The 19,324-nt window shown below is 35.6% G+C and overlaps 1 protein-coding gene across 3 annotated transcripts in view; it reads right to left on the reverse strand.

Annotated features, from left to right (window-relative positions):
* LOC145665078 (uncharacterized) overlaps positions 1 to 19,003 on the reverse strand; it is a 186,071-nt gene extending 167,068 nt beyond the window's left edge. For all 3 annotated transcript variants that reach the window (XR_014127549.1, XM_081732347.1, XM_081732346.1), the window contains exons 1-2: positions 18,878 to 19,003; positions 11,139 to 11,691 (exon numbers count right to left, since the gene is read on the reverse strand). Coding sequence is in view for 2 of the 3 variants with exons in the window: in XM_081732347.1 (XP_081588473.1) it covers positions 11,139 to 11,626 (488 nt within the window). In the remaining variant the exon portion in view is untranslated. The remainder of the gene's footprint in view (positions 1 to 11,138; positions 11,692 to 18,877) is intronic.
* Between the last annotated feature and the right edge of the window lie 321 nt (positions 19,004 to 19,324).

Here is a 19,324-nt window from a genome sequence, read left to right on the forward strand (position 1 = left end):
ACGTAGCAATACACCGACACAAATCGATGATTGTTTATATCAACAAATATCGGCATACACACTATCACTTATACACTATTATTGCAGATACATCCAACATATAGAACGTCCACTTAATATTTGAACACTTATTATTCACATACACTGATGGATGGCAGTTATACTATTGGATGTCCTTGATATCACTGTCGGCGTGCACTTATCTTAGAAGCGAACTATGCACCTCATGCTTATTCAAATATCTACTTCCCACACAAAATATCATATCATTAAATACTATATTCATAAAGTCTACTATTAGTTGTAACGTAAATACAAATGTCTATTCTGCCGTTAACAGATGATGTGTGTATATATATTTAGATTTGTCACAACTATCCTTTATCTTGCCTCCGACAATGTTTTCTCCATACTACCCTCTGCTTTTTCCTGTTTCCAGCGTGGGAAAGTCAAGTTTGGAACTTCCATTACTCCCAACTATCTGTATTCCCAACATCACTGCTATTATCGTCTTTCTGACAGGCAATAAAGTGTCTCGAGCAAGGACCGAACTTCTTGAGAGTAGTTTGAGGACTCTGGCGGTATAGATGTAGTTCATTGTTAACTTGTGCAACTGTTTATACATAATAATGCAAAATATCAGATATAATCTGGAACTTGCAACTAGGAGATTGAGGTCGCAACAATGTCTTTTTCAATTGTTCAATTCTTATTAACGATATTGCATATGTTGATTTGTTATTTCAACGCATTCTCTCTTGGCGTGTTCTGATGGTTTGCATAATCGACAATTATCCACCGACTCAAAGGGTAGTGTATTCCCATCATTAGGATTTACAAGCTGAACTACCTTATCGCTAAATGTGTCTCTACATATATACGGGCTTCTAAAAATATTTAACAACTTAGCTTCTGAATGTTTACTTAGATGATATTCTTTTATGAAAATAAGATCTCCTGCTTCTTTTCTTGATTCGAATTGTGTTACTCATTCCTTCTCTCCAATTTTACTTTCTTCTGCTCTGATTTCAGTAACATTTCTTGCCACTCTTGAGATAATCAGGGTCGTCACATTCCTTATTGAGTTACTGTCCAAAAATCTCATAAGAGCAGCATGCTCATCTATATTTAACATTAGCGATGCTGCAGATACACCTAGCGAACTTGACACGCTATCGCTATGCATCAATCTCACGCATGGTTGAAGATACTGATACCATATCTAGTGATCTTCGTTAACTATACTATGAAGGAGTCTTAGAAGATCTAGATGTTGCCTTTCGGTTAAGTTATTGCCCGGACGATACCTCATTGTGTAATTTATCTTGATGCCTAAATTCTCCGCACTTCAGTAAAGGGGCGTGTGTAGAACACAGAAGCATTGTCACATAAACTTTCGGGTTGGTCTAAGTGCTCAAAATAGTCCTGCAAGCTCCTAATAACAGCCTGGGTGTTGGCTTTACGATGTGAATAGGTGACCAAATATCCCGCAAATGATTCTGAAACATTTAGTATATATATATCTGCGTCCATTGGTTGATGGGGGCCATTGTCGTAGAAAATCAATATACACAATTTGTCTGAAACTAATGTGATGATTTGATCACTTTCACAATAAGGTGATAGTCGTCTTTTCTTTCCGTACATTTTCTGCAATCAGTGATGCAACATGTCATATTTGGTTTCGTATTTTTTCAATACAAGGCTTGTTGTATCGTGGCGATAGTCCGATCAACTCCTGAATGGCCTTCTTCGTCATGGTCAGACTAATAGTACTGAGACAAGCGTTTTTGGGGATGCTCACCTTAAATACGTCAGGATTGGATTATTCTCATTTTTCCGTCTTGCTCTTGTTCTAAAGAGGTGGCTAGTGATATATGGGATTTGTCACTCCTGTATATAAACCCAACATTAAGGTCTGGCAGTGCTAATTTTACATCTTTGCAAATCCTTTGATTTAATGTAATAAATGCCGCTTCACACTGTTCTGTTCACAACCATTTTCTTCCCTTATCTAAAAATGCGTAAGGCGGTGCGGCAACTCCGGCCACGCTCTCAAAAAAATTTATACTAAATATTGAAGGAATCGTTGTAGCGACCTTATGCTTACAGGCCTTGGGTAGTTTACTATTGGAGTTAGATTCCGCATCCTTCTCTACTCCAGCTGGAGAGATAATGTATCCAAGGAACTTTCGAGTTGAACGACATTTAGCTGACTTCTCGAGACTCACGTAAATACTGGCTTTTTTCAACATGCAAATAATGTTCTTAATTGTTGTATGTCCATCAAAGGTGTCATGAGATAAATATATGTAGTCTACGTATCTACCGACTCCTTTACCAAATTCTTCTTTTGGCAATATTCTTTGGAGTGCTGCAACCAGTTGTATTGATACATTGATGTATCCGCAATTGCCATTTTTTGCCCTCAAAAGTAAATTGTCGCGAAATAGGGTGTAATTGTATTGCATGGTAACAGAAGAAAATCCAATTGCGACTGAAACTTGCGATACCTAGTTTTAATAAACGTTATCAATCACTCCTTCAACTGTCTTAGTCGGATATGTTTATTCATTTCTTTCACACCCAAACTTGTCCGTACCTTTTTTGGAACCAGTAAAATGGGGTTAGAATAGATAGATACACTTGGTTGTAAAATTCCAGCTTCATACATTTTTTTTATTTATTCTCTAACTTGAGATCTATACTTAAGTGGAATAGGATTTGTCTTTCTTGCTATGGAATCTTGTGTATTCACCTCTACCTTAAATGTAAGTTTATTACGTCATCCATGATGATCTTGGAACATTTCCCACAATTCATCGAGTAATCCCTTAACCTTCTTTCTGCGTCCGATTTAACGAATCAACTGATTGTTTCAGTAACACGATCCGTTAACCCAATTCTGTTGTCTGGCCTTAAGTATTGTACCAAGTAAGAGTCTTCAATACTGCTTTCAGTAGTTCTTCTGATAGAAGAAGAAGAAGCATACGGACTATATTACTCACATCCTGTCCTCGAATTCTAACAATTGGATGACTGAAATTCAAAGCAGCGTCTAGTTTCTTTAGTGCATCAATGCATCATAAAAAATCTCTACACTCAGAGCCCTACGAAAAATACTTGGACGTTAATTTGAACGCCACCTATTCAGACCAATATCTGAATCTGGCCTAACACTCGCCTGGCCTTCCCTGCAAAATACATCGCTGGCACATAACAATCGAGAGTGCGTCACATTGTAGCTAGCGCGCCTCCATGCATCACAAGACATAAGAGAAACTTCACTGCCGCTGTGCAATAGCCATTGGTACGAAACTCCGTTTATGGAAATGTTAATCTTGCTTGTGAAATGGATGAATTATCCATAATATCTTGAGTTATTTCTTTATCTTCTACATCATGTTATCCTCTATTTCTCCCTTTGCGGTGTGGGCAGAACAAATAAAATACCTGTGTTGCAGTAATATCATTTTCCACACGCTGTCAATATGGACCACTATCGATGCGTCTTAACAGTCTCCCGATCGATGGTTAGGTTGTGAGCAAGCCTGGTCCTTACCACGTATGGTCTTCTCTGTTGGATGTTCAAAATGCTGTGTGACTCCGAGACTCTTATTTGGGCTTATATGTATTAATATCACAGGGTTGGGTTGAGGGTCTTCCTGGTTGATTTCTTAGTGAATCTTCTCTATCAGATGTTTGGCTTCCAGTTGCGCTTTCCCATCTTTTTCTACTTATGGTCCTTTTCGTGGTCTTGGTCCCATGTTTGTCTGCTGAGGCATTACTTCTTGCTGAAGAGTCACTCGATCTACCTTATTGTTGCATGTCCTCTGATAATTTTTTTTCACATGTATCAAACTTCCTAATTCCTTCCTCATTCCTAGAGACTCTACTCGCCCCCGGAAAGGAATATAAAGGTGACAAGACCAATACCTCCCTGTATTTCCAACCTAGTTGTCATGATGTCCGAGAGAATGTGAGGTTCAGGTGTATTCGGACATAATTCTTACAATTGCTGCAATTTGTGTGTAGCAAATTCCTTAACCTGCGAGGGTCAAAATGCTAACTTCTGCATACAGTCAATTTACTTGCCACAACATGTGAAGATAGAAACGTCTATATTAATGGATTCACTAACTTCTGATATGAGAAAGGTTTCCTTTACAATTTGAGCCAACTCCTCGGCGGGTCATCAAATAATAGAGGCATTATTCGAAGAAATTGTTGATGGAACAAGTTCATAATGGCAGCTTATTCAACTCTCGCTAAGGTTAGCACTAGGGGTCTATTGGGTTACCCAGTAAATCTTGTGAAGTGCTTTATTTCAGTCAGGTTAACTGGTAATCGGCTCCTCTTAATAGGATGACTCCTCTTATCCAGTACTGGTATGACGTCTGTGTCACTTGGTGTCTCATAATATATTTTTCCTGCCTATCTCTCTCTCCCTGGATCTCCCATATGATACAAAAGAGAACCATGCACATGCTTTTCCTTCTTCCTTTTCTAGTGATCTCTGCATTGTTCTTCCCCTACATTACTGCTTTGTGAAGGTCTGGTTTCACAACGGGACTTCTTTGAAGCTATCACACATTGATCAGTCGTAAAATATTTTTACACTGTCACTGTTACATTTACCAACTCTACAATAATCAAAACCGCAGTATTGTTCTTCAATCATAACATGATTTGCACTGTTCACTTTGCCATAATTCACTATCATGATTACTAGAGAGACGCGCGTTTATATTATCCTGACAAATGACAAGGTCTTCTATTCTTTTCGTGATAGCACTTCATGATTTGCTTCAACTCGGGTTAATTCTTGTTGCATTATTATGATGTCATTGTTTAGTTTCCCTTATCTTATCGATATCTTCATCTATACTCCCTTTTAATTGTACAGGTTGCGTTGTTAAACAGGTATTAACATCATTGAAATGCTTACTTGTTTCATCAATACGTTGGAATAATTGTTGGGTTATCTTACATACTTGTTTATTCATTTTGCTTATATTTTTAACTAACTCACTTTCTATACTCCAAACATGTTCTCACCTCTTGAATACGTGTGGTCACTTCACCTTTTATTTCATCCACTCGTTTAGTTAGACTTTTCTTCTTACTTCTTTATCTGCTCTATCATTTCTTTCTCTTGTAGGTTTGTTTCCTACCAAGACATTTACCTGGATATTCATTTATTTCTTCTGTGCATTTACTTTTTCTGCTAAGTTATTCACCTGCATGTTTATTTTTCCAGTGAGGCCCCTCTTCTGTGTATCGCTTTTTACTGATATGTTACCTAGCTGTGTGCTGATTTCTTCCGTGAGATTCCTCTCCTGCACATTACTTCTTCTGATAGGCTCTATCAGTTCTTGATTTAAATTCCTCGCTATCTGCATGACAAGCTTATTTAGTATGTCGTGATTTGGAGCTTCATTATCCACGGAATCACTTTCAGAATTCATTCTGGCACTGTATATTGTTCCACTTCTATACAAAATTTAGGGTAAATATGCCTGTGTTGGCTTGTAAACAAGGGTTGCCACCTGATATGGAGGTATCAACGATGTTTCTAGAACACAGTAAGCTACCTACACTCGCTATCATCTGTAAGCATTGTCAAATATTTTCTGGAATATACTTCCGTACTTGGTCTCCTGCTACTTTAAATTACCCCATCTTGTGTTCATGAGTTATCTTTATATATATGACCAATTGTTTATAAGACAATGTATGTACTACTGAAGTAAAGATTATGCCGGTGAACGAATAACTATGCATTTAATAAGGTCAACACAATATGCTGTAATGACCTTACCTTTATATTCTTTATTGGCTGTTAGGACTACTGAATTCTACTAGAAGTAATATAATATTCGTGTTATTTAGACTTCTACACTTATTGGCGAATAAGTAAGAACCTTTGTACTTACGACGTGGTGCTACCTCCGGGGATAAAAGTGTCACCACAACAAACGTCAAACATTTTTCTGGTGTTAAGTAAAGAAACCGTTTCCATAACAGACGGGTACACGGTAACGACCAGCATCATCATAAATATCGATTTAAGTAATACTGCTACTACTTTTAATAATAATAATAATAATAATAATAATAATAATAATAATAATAATACAGAGAAGTTGAATAAGTTAAAATGTATGACACACGACTGAAAATAATCAAATGAATGAGAAGAGAGCTAGATTAATGGGGAAAAATTCGCATAGTAATGTTCAGAGAAATTTGTATCATTAGAATTAATATTGAAGAAACGAAACATTTGAAAATCCATAATTCTTGAGTTATAAATATATTTTTAGAATTCAGAGTTACAGGAATACATACTAGAGGCCCACAGTACAGAACAACTTATCGCATAAAAATTGAAACTTTCCCGGCGGGGAATATTATAGAGATGTTCTTGGGATATCTCCGACGATAGAGTCCACGTTTCAAGAACTCACATCGTTCTCGTCTTCACGGCGATTATACTGACATCAGTTTGTGTGTAGTATATATAGGAGAGGGCTTAAGAATCCGTGTCTTTGATTGGATGGTCTATAGCTTGACGCTGATTGGTCGTATTCATATATGCTTTCTTTGTACCTAGTACCCATGTCTGGGTGAGTTGAAATCCTGTATCCCTGTTGATATTGTTGGGTTCTTGTACTATGGAAAGGGATTGTTTAATTATCCTATCCGAGTGGTTTGATATCTTCGAAATAATTTTAGTGTCTGAAAAGAAAATTCTATGTTTTTCCGTTATACTGTGTTCCGCCTGGGCTGATTTGTCCGGATGAAACAGCTTCATGCACCTTTCATACCCATGGTCCGAAATGGCTCTTGTTTGAAGTGCAAGCGTGCTGATGACTATTCTGGTGTGATTTATGGTAAAAGCTGTTTCTGGTAAGACAAAGGTCAGTATGGGTAGGTTTTCTGTAAACAATGTGGCCCAAACTTCCATCAGGTTTGCAATGAATGAGGATTTCTAGAAATGGTATGCAACTTTGTGTTTCCATTCCCATGGTAAACTTGATGTTCCTGTGTTGATTGTTAAGAAATTCAAGAAAAAACGATTCTAATGCATTTCTTCCATGAGGCTACATGACAAAGGTTACATCAACATATCTATAGAAATACGATGGGTTTAATGGTGCTGATTCTAGTGCTTTCTGCTCGAAGCTTTCCATGAAAAGTTTGCCACTGGTGGTGAGAGAGATGAGCCCATAGCAACGCCGTCTGTTTGTTCATAGTACTGTCTGTCGAAGAGGAAATATGTGGGTGTTAATGTGATCTTGAATAAATCAACAGTCTTCAGCGGGAAATGCTCATTGAGTAAATGTAACGTGATTTGTACTGGGACTATGGTAAATACAGCAACCAAACCAAAACTGACTAGGATGTCATCTGGAGAAATGCGTGTGGTGTTCAATATTTCCACGAACAAATATCAGTTCTTGACGTGGTGTTCACACTGTTCTACTAGTGATTTAAGAGGGGTGCGATATTAGACGGACGTAGCCAGACGGTAAGTTGGGCCTCCGATCGCACTAGAAATGGCTTTCATTAGAATGTCAATCTTGTGTACTATCGGCAGTCCATAGTCTCGGTGGTTGGTAATTACGTGGCGTAATTTTCTTACAAACAGTACAGCCTAGCGGTACACTACAAGAAGCAAAAGAAATGCGCCAGGACTTATGTTTGGCTCTACAGAGGGCCAGATTTTCAAAACCTATGCCCTAAAATGGCCCAGAATGCAAAAACCAATCATCAAAAAAAAAAAAAAAATTAAGGAACTTCGTCAAGACGCCAGCAATACTGTACTGCCAGCGGACAAAGGCAACGCTACATTACTCATACGCACTTAAGTCTACAAGAAGATGTCGGATTTACTCAACGACTAGGATTATAGACAATTCAAGAAAGAGCCCACCTCTAGTAATGAACGTAAAATTACCTACCTTCTGAAGGAAACCAACATACCAGAAGAAACAAGCACGAAAATTACGCCACATAATTACCAACCACCGAGAATGTATGGACTTCCGAAAATACACAAGATTGACATTCCAATTAGACATATTCTTAGTGCGATTGGAAACCCAACATACTGTCCGGCTAAGTACCTGACCACTCTTTCTCAACCGTTGCTAGGACAGAGTGAACACCACGTCAAGAACTGATATGAATTCGTGGAAATATTGAACACCATACGCATTTCTGCAAACGACACCCTAGTCAGTTTTAATGTGGTTTCTCTGTTTACCGGAGTCTCAGTACAAGACACGTTACATTTAATCAGTGAGCACTTTTCGCCGGAGACTGTTGATTTATTCAAGATCACATTAACTTCCACATATTTCCTCTTCGGCGGACAGTACTATGAACAAACGGACGGAGTTGCCATAAAATCAGCTATGTCACCAGCAGTGGCAAACGTTTTCATGGAAAGCTTCGAGTAGAAAGCGCTAGAATCATCACCATTAAAGCTATGGTGCTTCTATAGATATATTGAAGATACCTTTGTCATCTGGCCTTGTGGAAGAACTACACTGCGATCGTTCCTTAAATTTCTCAACAATCAACACAGCAACATCAATTTTACCATGGAAATAGAAACAGAAGGCTGCATACCAAATCCAGACATTCTCATTAGTCGCAAACCTGATGGAAGTCTGGGCCACATTACAGAAAACTAACCCATACTGAACTTTATCTTAAAGCTTTCACCATAAACCAAAGCGCAAAACAGTCATTAGCACGCTTGCACTTAGAGCAAAAACCATCTCGGATCAAGAAAGCTTCGCCAGTGAATTTGCACATCTCACGAAGATCATACTGCAGAATGCATACAAGGGAGATGACATTCAATTGGTCCTATAAAGGACCTTTTCGAGTAAAAAGACCACTACAGAATCTGAACATCCAATCAACATCACAGTCCTGCATAACACTGGGAAACTATCTGGAAAACTTGCAAGAATCGTGAAGAGAGACAACATCAAAATCATACGCAGACCGCCTAACCTAACGTACATAACCTACTCCTTCCAGTTAAAGACGATTTGAGCCTTAAAACACCAGGAGTATACTGCATTCCCTGCGAATAAGGGAAAACTTACATAGGACAAACAGGACGAACATTGGAATATCGATATAAGGAGCGTGAGAGATACATCAAGCTGTTTCATCTGGAGAAATCAGCCTGGTGGAACACAGTATAACGGAACGACATATTTTATTTTCAGACACTAAAATTATTTTAAAGAGCTCAAACCACTGGGATAGGATAATGAAACAATCTCTTACTATAGTACAAGAACCCGCTATAGTTGCTATAGTATATCAACAGGGGTACAGGATTTAACCTCACCCAGGCATTGGCACCAGTCATAAAGAAAGATTATATGAATATGACCAATCAGCGTACAGCTATAGGCCATCCAGAGACACTGATTCTTAAGCCAAACCCCCTTACATCTACTGTAAATAGTACACATGAACTGGTGCCAGTATAATCACCCTGAAGACGAGAACGGTGTCAGTTCTTGAAACGGCTCTATCGTCGGCCTTCACTTGGCTGATATCCCTAGAACATCTATAATTTATTGCATTTCTGCGTAATGTGCGAGTCTTGCATGCAAAATTGAACAAAAGTAAGATTTCAAATTCTAAGGAATTTCTGCAATGAATAAAATAACAACCAATTGAACGTATAAGACCCATTCTAAATTTGGCACAATTAGCCATCATCCCACGTAGGAAAGCCAACTGATTTTGACACGAACAAAAAATTTTCCTCTTCAAACCATCATATAAGTTGAAATGGAAGCGAAGAGAGAAGTAGAAACAAGAAGAACACAAACAATCGGTGAAGTTAGAATTATAATATTGGGAGTTCAAGATCGAGAAACAGAAGAAAAATAGAGAAAAACATTTCATTTGTCGTAGGACTGTTAGAATATGGAATACATAAGCGTTCCAGTCGAGAAGTATTCTATCTATTCTTAGTAGTAATGAATCATCAGGGCTGAAACGCATAGGGTAATATTGTGTTAAATATAGGTGGGTTGCACGTTCAATTAGTTATTAGTGAATCCACCGAAATGCCATCAATAAAATGCTAATAACCAACACCTTTAGAGAAGAGCTTAAAACATCCCAATGTAAGGAGTTCGAGATTTCCATTCAAAATATCGGTGAGAAAGTTAACATTAGACATTACTCATCACTAGTGTAACGTGTAATCTTAATATTGTACTTCTATTGAACACTTAAATCGGACAAAGAAAATATTAGAAAATTGTCAAACATATTTCAGATTTAAAAAGGTGATGTGTGTATCCGAAAATGAGTCAATAAAAACTTCATCCATGAAACACACACTACTTCACACCACGATCCACTAAGCCAACTATGTACCTTAACTACTATGATCTACCACTCTTAGCAACCACTGTGGTCAACAGTCATCTATTATGTTCGACGTCTAAGAAACACTTGCTGAAAATGAACATTATATATTAACATTTCTTATGTATTTATTTAAATGTAATACACGATTGAAATAAATTTTACGTGGTGAGAGGGAAGAAAACACACAGAACGTTGACATTTCGTTTCCAATCAGAGTGTGAATCTCTATAAATAATTCTAAAACGAACCTTTCCTCTACAGTAACTGTACATCACGCCATTATTATATATGCAGGTTGAATATTGGTTATAGCTTGCCTAAAAGCAAGAGTCAAAACTGCATAACGCAAAGTTTCAGTGAGGGTAAAATGAAGTCACTTCATACATAAGTCAGTCTGTTACTGTAAGTCTTAAATATTTCCGTTCTTCTTCATTCTCTTTATCTCGCACTTTCTATCAAAAGTCGTCTACTTGAAACTCTTAAAATTTCGAGTTAATCAACCTCTTACTGCTAATCATTGAAATAATTTAATGCTTACTTATTTAATAAACGTACAACAGCACACGTTACATTAATAGTGTGTTTGCCTGCCATTTCATTAAACAATTACAAAGCACCACTTTCAATATTTCTCATTAAACGGTTATGCGACTAATTATCATTAAATACAAAGAGAAAACCCTAAAGTTGCATTAAGTAAATGCCTTAAAACGTACCTCAGGGCCTGTGCATTGCTACCAACTTCTCGATTATCATTTTCTTGAACATCCTCTTCGTCATCGTTCTTGTCTCCGATAGTGGCAAATATGTGACTGCTTGACCCTTCTGTGATGTTTGTAAGATCGGAAGATGATGGCCTGATGTTACTGCGAAAATGTTCGGCATTTACAAATGCATCAGCCGTTGGTAAACGCTTCACCAAACATATAGCTTTCGAAGTTAGTTTCCAATCTGATATTGTTTTATCTTCACTCCTTTGTAAATCGATATTCTCTCCTTCTGTTGCACTTTCTCGTTTCTTATATTCCACATGTACTGCAAGAGGGTCTTTATGGTCATTAGTGCTACTAGCACATAGCTTATAATCACATTCTTCAAATGACTCATTTTCTTTTTTCATTTCAACTTTAATACGATCGTTTTCTGTTTTTATTTCAATTTTATTATAGGAAAAGTTGAAATAATGTGAAGCCATTTCGATCATACAAAACTGTTCACGTCGTAGATTTGAAACCTTCAGTAGTTAATGTTCGAGAAAAACCAATAGATCTGAAACCAATAAGAAAAATATTATTCGCTTTAACAAAAGTTATGAGCGGGCCGAAAGACAAGGGTAACTGCCGCTTCAGGTGAAATTTAATTAGTGGGTTAAATTGTTTAAAATCACACTACGGATGTAAAAAGTACTGAAAGGAGTATTTTAAAATATATCGAAATTTTACTACTACTTATACCAAAATAATGATACCGAAAATACAGAACTATATAGAAATATGGAAATACTCACCAATATACGACTTTTTAAATTTTACCCCATGTCAAAGAAAAACCTATTATTTTCTTCTACTTACATACGAAGTATTATAGGCCTATATCTTTTTTCTTTCATATCATTATACTTTTCTAATACATTGTTATATTTTATGGAGATACGATACTAGTTTTTTCTCTTTTCTTTACATATATTTACTAATACTCAACGTAGATAGCTGTTGCATGAGCACAGAAAAGCCAAAACTAAAATATTTTCTACTATATTACTAGCTTTTAAGATAAAACATGACAGCAATGATATACAGATTTTAGCGTATCTGAAAAATCGAGATAATCTAAATAGTAGTTATTATGTCACTTCGCATAACTATGCCTTGATAAACTATGCAAACAATTTGTTGAAGAACAGTACGAAATGACCTCAAAATATTTGGTTAGACTGAACATGGTTAGCTAAGGTTAGGGCAAAGTGACACTAGTAGCGGAATCCAGTGGGATTATTCCCAGTGGACGGAAAATAAAAAATGATATTCCAGGATTTTTCTCCTGGCATATACTTAGGTAAATTGCTGGGACCTGGGAGGGAATTTATTTCCCTTTCTTTACTTTATTTTCGAAATTATAATAATAACATAACTAATTACTTTGATTTATTATCATTTACTTCTAGGTTTTAAATTATTTGGAGATTGAAAGATTAAAATTCGTTGACTGTACTTTATATAATTAATTAATAATACTAGTTGAACCTGCGCTCTCTACACAGCGCATCACTCGCAGGTGATGCATAAATCTCCTTCTCATTCCGCACAACATCTTTGCATGTCCCTTTACAGACACAAGTGAAAGTAGTCTTGGAAAAAATCGGCAAGGCGTATCATAAAGGGGAGATTTTATCGATTTTTTCCCAATATCTCGCACCGTTTGCAAGATTTGAGCCTACTTCCTGTTGGAGTTTCTAATTATGCATGACCAGTGTTTTCTTTCTTCTTGCATGCAGTATGTAATAAGCAAACACATTACATATACAATTAATTATAATGACAGCTAAAAATGTAATAAAGAAATAATGACAATGTTTTTTAAAAAAATATTCAACTACAACTGGACAATCTAAGCAAAATTTCTAATCGATCAGTGAGAGCCTGTAGTTTTCGAGATCTCATTGTCGAAAGGATTGACCACAAACATAAACGTCCATAACATACAGTTTAAAAGAACTCGGAGATGGAAGCTCAATTCACGTGCATTTATTTTAGAGAAGGCTTATTAAAATACGAAGGCTTTTCGCAATAATTTTATATCATAAATTTTATTAACTTATTTATTTCTAGTTAACTTATTTATTTAAAGTACACAAACTTAAGATGTTTGTCTCTGTTAAACGTGAAATCACACATAACCGTAAATGAAAGATTTGAAAGCCAAAGTTATGGGTTGCAGCTCAGGCGCTTTTAATCGCTGTTGTAGAAGTATAATAGATAAATGATTCTGTAAGTTCCATTTCCATTTGCACTAGAAAGAAGCAAACTACTAACTTACAAATGATGAAAAGGAATCAGTTTGTATAGTAATGTAGAAATTCTGTAGAAATAGAAATGAAGTACCATAAATACACCTTGAATCAAGTTTAGTAATAGACGTCGGTCTATCTGCTGTTTGAAAAAAAAATTTTTGCGTGTAGCCGATGGTGTCTGCTTGGTGATATTTCGTTCGAAGAATATCTACTTCAGTCTAAGGAAAAAATGCATCATAAACAATCTCTGTGCAGTTTACTTGGCGAGAAGAGTGTCATATTCATTTATTTTATTGCATGTTAAACTTTAGAAACTGTGGTCCTTATGACAGTGGCGTAACAAGAACAGGTGAGGGCAGTGGACAATAAAGGAAGAAGATAACGGTAGTTGCCACTTGTGATTGAGTTAGTGGTTGGAATTGTTTGTGACCACACTACGGATGTAAAAAGTACTGAAAGCAGTATTTTAAAATATCCGAAATTTTGCTACTTCTTATAAGGATATACCTAAATGCTAAAAATACATAAATATAAAGAAATATCGAAGTACTCACCAATATACGATTTTTTAAATTTTACCTCTTGTCAAAGGAAAACCTATTACTTTCTTCTACTTACATACTAAATATCATAGGCCTATAGGATCTTTCTTCCATATCATTATAAGTTTCTTATACATTATTACATTTTATCGAGGCTCCCTTTTGACACAGCCCCGCACACGCCTTGCTACGACTCGTGTAGAGAGCATTTGTACTTTGTAATAGCTGCGTAGCACAGCTTGGTGATTTTTTACGCTGTAGTTGTTACATTATACATCCAGAAGCTGTATTTATGCACAAATTGTAAAAGAATTGTAATTTTTCAACTATTACTTCTGGTGGTCCCATAGAACTTTATCTAGGCCAAGCGACATATTTTCATGTTGACAACCGCAAATCCTTCAGGGCTTAATAAGAAGGAATTTAGTGAAACAATTATATTTTTTTCACCAATTATTTCGAGTAGTGGGCTTAAAGTAAATCGGCACGATTTTCTCTATCTTACAGGCAAACAATCGCATATTATTTCCTCGTTTTACAAATATTGGTTTGACTTAGACATGACTGTTAGTACATTATATCATAGTTGCCTGATAATCTTTATCTCAAGTCCCTTTTTCTACGTCAGTGAATGTTTCCTCCCGGAGCTACAAAACTTTCTAAGGAGGTTTTTCCGATCGGACTGAAGTAGGGTTACAGGTGCTTTCGCAGTATTTCTTTCAATTTTAGGCAGGAAACTTCTCAACTTATCACTACTACAATTAATTTTCCAAAGACATATTAACACTTGGTATTAAAGACGTATGCGTACGGAGTAGCCGAACATACTGAGACTGTGCCCACATAAAGACATGTTTCCAATCAAGATTTATTTTGTTTTCCTTCGTAATTGTACGAAGTTAGCAGTCTTAAATTATACCCTGGATTTCATAGATCGGAATTTAGTTACTGGATGAAGAGCAAATCGTTCTTACTATTCTGTCGGTGTTCTTGACTGATACCGATTTTATCTCATCCTAGCACAAAAATGGCGAGAAAATATACCTGACAATACCATTCTCATAAATTTGGAAAAGGAATTTATTGAACGTGCCAGCCGGTAATCTTTTTCCTGCAGGGGCATTTCATACGTATCAATAGATTTAATCTAATTTTGTATACTGTATGACAGAACTATCAGCAGCATATTAATCCCTTTGGATTTATGAAAATTATTTGCGAGTGATTGATTGTAGGAATGACGGGACTCCAGGAGGAATCTTTCTCAAGATATGCAATTACTAGGCTGATCTAATGACTCACACCAGAGCACGAGATTCGCAGTGTTTGAAACACAAGGTATTCGTGTTGTTTGGTAGCACCTTAGCACAAACTGGTTTCTTTTTTATTGTAGATATTTTCTATTGTACCGAGTATTTACACACAAATCATGAAATAATTTATGTTTTAAACAATTATTCGTGCAGCTTTACTATACAGATCCATAGGATAAGTAGTTGTAGCAGTTGGAGTAGTAGTAGGAACGGGTTAGAAGCCCCGCAGCGATTGGATGGTTTCTGTTCTACACATAAAGTTAGCAAATTTAAGATTTGGCCAAATGTTTCCGTACATCTTAGAATCTCTCGATTCGTATAGTATAATTCCACCAAATTATTTCTGGTGGATCCCGTGAATTCCATCTATGTTATGTAGAATTTTGTGATGAGAGAAAAAAATTCTGGAGGATAATGAGAACCGTAAGAAGTACGAATTTTTACGTGAAATACTAACTCAGAGTAAACTTTAATATACTCGACCCACCTATGCATCGACAAGTAGGGCCGCTTCAGGAATAGTACTGTAAGATAGAGATAGGAACGGGTTAGCTTAACCTTAGGGTAATTTTGACTCATTTTCAGTTAGTTTTTTTTTTTCTGAGTGAGTATACAAGTTGGTGCAGGCATTGCAAAGTTAACCCCTAAGTTGATTTATAAACATGTATAAATTCACGTTGCCACATTGTGAATTCAAAATTTTATACACTCACGTTGGTATATTTTTTCTACAAACACAATGACGGTTAAAAAAAATAAGGGCTCAGAGATACAACATACAGGTCACAGATGCAAAATTAGACATTACTGCTGTATCGCCGGACCAACTTCAAAATCGTAAAAATTGACCTAATTGAACTGCATTCAGTTACATTTGGTTGGACTAAATTAAGTTACGTTAGATTACGTTATTAGGCATGCACTTTTACATAACGGATAAACAGTATAAATAGTAGTAGTAAGAGTATGGGTATAGTAGTAATGCGCAAATTCCCGGGAATATATTTTTCGAGAATATTCTCTGGGAATCATCCAAGGAAGATTTCAAAAAATGGGAATATTTCGGGAATGTATGTGCAAACAAGATAAAAATTGCATTCTATTGCTATTATGATTTCTAAATACAATTAGTTTTTTATCAGAGTATATTTGTGACTGTTATCTCCAGAAGTTTTTTAAAACGTACATTCTGAACAGTATTATGTTATTTAATTATATTAAGAGAGTACGCATAAATGTATATTTACAAAATGTCTTATGCGAGTAAATATGTTAGAGACATTTGGTATAGAAAGTCCACAAACTTTTACACCGCTAAGCAGTTTAAATTTATATGTTAGTGAATTTTCTAAACTTGACCCTACTACTGATATTGTAAACACATTAATTACTTATGTTATAAAGAAATTAAGTTATGTAACTACCACAAGATGCTTAGTCTGTCGAAAAACTCGTAAGGTTGCCAGTGTAAGTAATGGCCTATATACAGAATGTTGATTAAAGTACACTGTGCTTTGTTACTGTGTACTATTAAATCTATAATTTAAAAAGATTATTTACAATATTTACGGTGTTACAAAAATTCTGCAATAACGCTTGGCACATGTATACACACGTAAAGAAGAAAACAAATCGTAATTAACACAGATCCGGAAACGCCAGTACTAACAAAACATCCTGAGATGCAACCCTTATTTTGATAATATTTAATTTTAAATGTAAATATATTTACAGCTACAAAGATTGCCTTATTCAATATTTGATTGTTCCTCAGAGAGCGAAATTCGAGCCACAGACGACGACAAAAGGTATTACTAACGGTTATTCGATGTGTAGATACACAATTCTGTCTAGAGAATTTCTAAATAACTTTACAAACTGGTTCGTTTTCATCATTTATATATTAGTATTTTGCTACTTTCTAGTACAAATAGAAATGGGAATTAAAAAATCTTATTATTAATTACTTATATAAAGTACAGTCAACGAATTTTATTCTTTTAACCTCCAAATTATTTAAAACGTAAATCATAATAAATGAAAATAAATTCCTTCCCGTGTTTTATATATCAGGGAAAACACCCGGTAATATTCCCATTGCCCATTGCCCGGTGGGAAGGAATTTAAAAATGGGAATATTCCCGGGTTTCCTCCCTGGCTTATAAATACCCGGGAAGGAATTTATTTCCATTTTTTTACTTTATCTTCCAAATTATAAGAACCATATGGCTAATTACTTTATTTCAATATATTATGATTTACTTCTAGGTTTTAAAGAATTTGGAGATTAAAAAATTTCAAATTATTTGACGGTACTTTATATAACTAATAATATGATTTTTTAAGTTCAATTTCCATTAGCACTAAAAAGTAAGGTAATTATTTAGTATTGGGGGCGAAAACTAGCAAAAAATAGGATGATTTACGGAAGAAATGAGTTGATAGTGATGTTCAAATAGTCAAGAAAGTATCGAACACATTTTTTTAGGGAAGTAGGGGATTTATACAAAACGGAAAGTTAAGTGGAAGCGATTTATGTGAGAAAAGAAAGTCAATTATTGGTAACGAAGATAGAAAACAACGTGCCATGCGGGGCTCAAACCCGCCTTCATTCGCCAACGCTCGCTCTGCAATGATGTTTGAATTTGATGTTGGTAACGTAATTTAACGTATGAAACAATAAAACAACCGCATCGGAATAGAATATCGCAAAAAAGTACGTGCAAAAGCTGGCCCCCAATGCTAAAGAGCAGCCAAAATTAGCAAGGTACTAATTTACAAATGATGAAAAGCAACCATTTTGTAAAGTAAATTAGAATTATGTAGAAATAGAGATGAAGTACTATTAATAAACCCTGAACCACCATTAGTAATAGACGTCGGTCTGTCTCCTCTCTCTGACTCGAATTTCTGAAGAGGTACTCGGACTTCTTTTGCATGTGAATTAACGTATGGAATTTCGAGAAATAGGTAGAATGAAAGGTCGTGTAAGGCATGTTACCTGCTAAAATATAAAGATAAGTAAGTATCTTGCAAATTTTGTGAACATAAATATGTATGCGCAAATGTTGATAAATTGGTGAGACATGTATCTTCTAGCATTTACCCAACCTAATTGGTTTTTAACATTTATAAATTTAATGTGTTTATGATATCAGTAATGTCAAGTTGAGCAAATCCACTTACATATAAATTTAAATTGTTACTATATAATTTTTTCACACATATTTAATTGATAGAACATATTGTAAATAAATATACATTTATGCGTACTCTCTAAATATAATAATGTGTTAATAAAGTAACATAGTACCGTTCAGAATATATATTTTAAAGAATCCTCTGTGGATAACAGTAATAATATGCTGTGATATAAAAATTAATTCAACTTTGAAATCATAATATAGTAATAGAATGCAATTTTCTTTCTGATTGTACATAAATTCCCGGATAAAGTCCCATTTTGGGAATCTTCCCGGGAATATTCCCGAAAGATATCTTCCCGGGAATTTACTCATCGCTAGTTAGAAGCACTGCAGGGGTTGTTTGGGTTCTGTTCTCGATATAATATGGGCAATTGAAATACTTACGCAATTTTTTCTGTACATTTTACAACCTATGGATCCGTTCCATACAGTAAAACAAGAGTACCTCTCCGCAAAATAGTCCACCCACCATCACATACAGCACCGCTTACAACATAAAAGCACGCAAAACACACACACTGTTGCCAGGTCTGGATATTGAAAAGTAGCGAGGTCATGCTCAAAAAGCTAGCGGATTTGAACATTTGTAGCCCAAATATAAAAATGAATTAATTTGCAGCTATACACTTTTACCAATCATATATATCCTTATCGACTTGGAATACATAGAGTTGGAATTATGTCAGAAATCTGGGTTGGCCGCGATTGTGTTTTAATGCAAACTCCATACTACCTCGGGAGTAATAGCACTCCATCGAAGGGAAGTTACAAACATCTTTTTGAAAACAAAAGCAAAAACTAAAATTCTCAAATCTCAAACATCCCATTCGT

Source organism: Thermobia domestica, chromosome 11 (assembly GCF_964235325.1).
Source record: "Thermobia domestica chromosome 11, izTheDome1.hap1.1, whole genome shotgun sequence".
NCBI lineage: Eukaryota > Metazoa > Arthropoda > Insecta > Zygentoma > Lepismatidae > Thermobia > Thermobia domestica.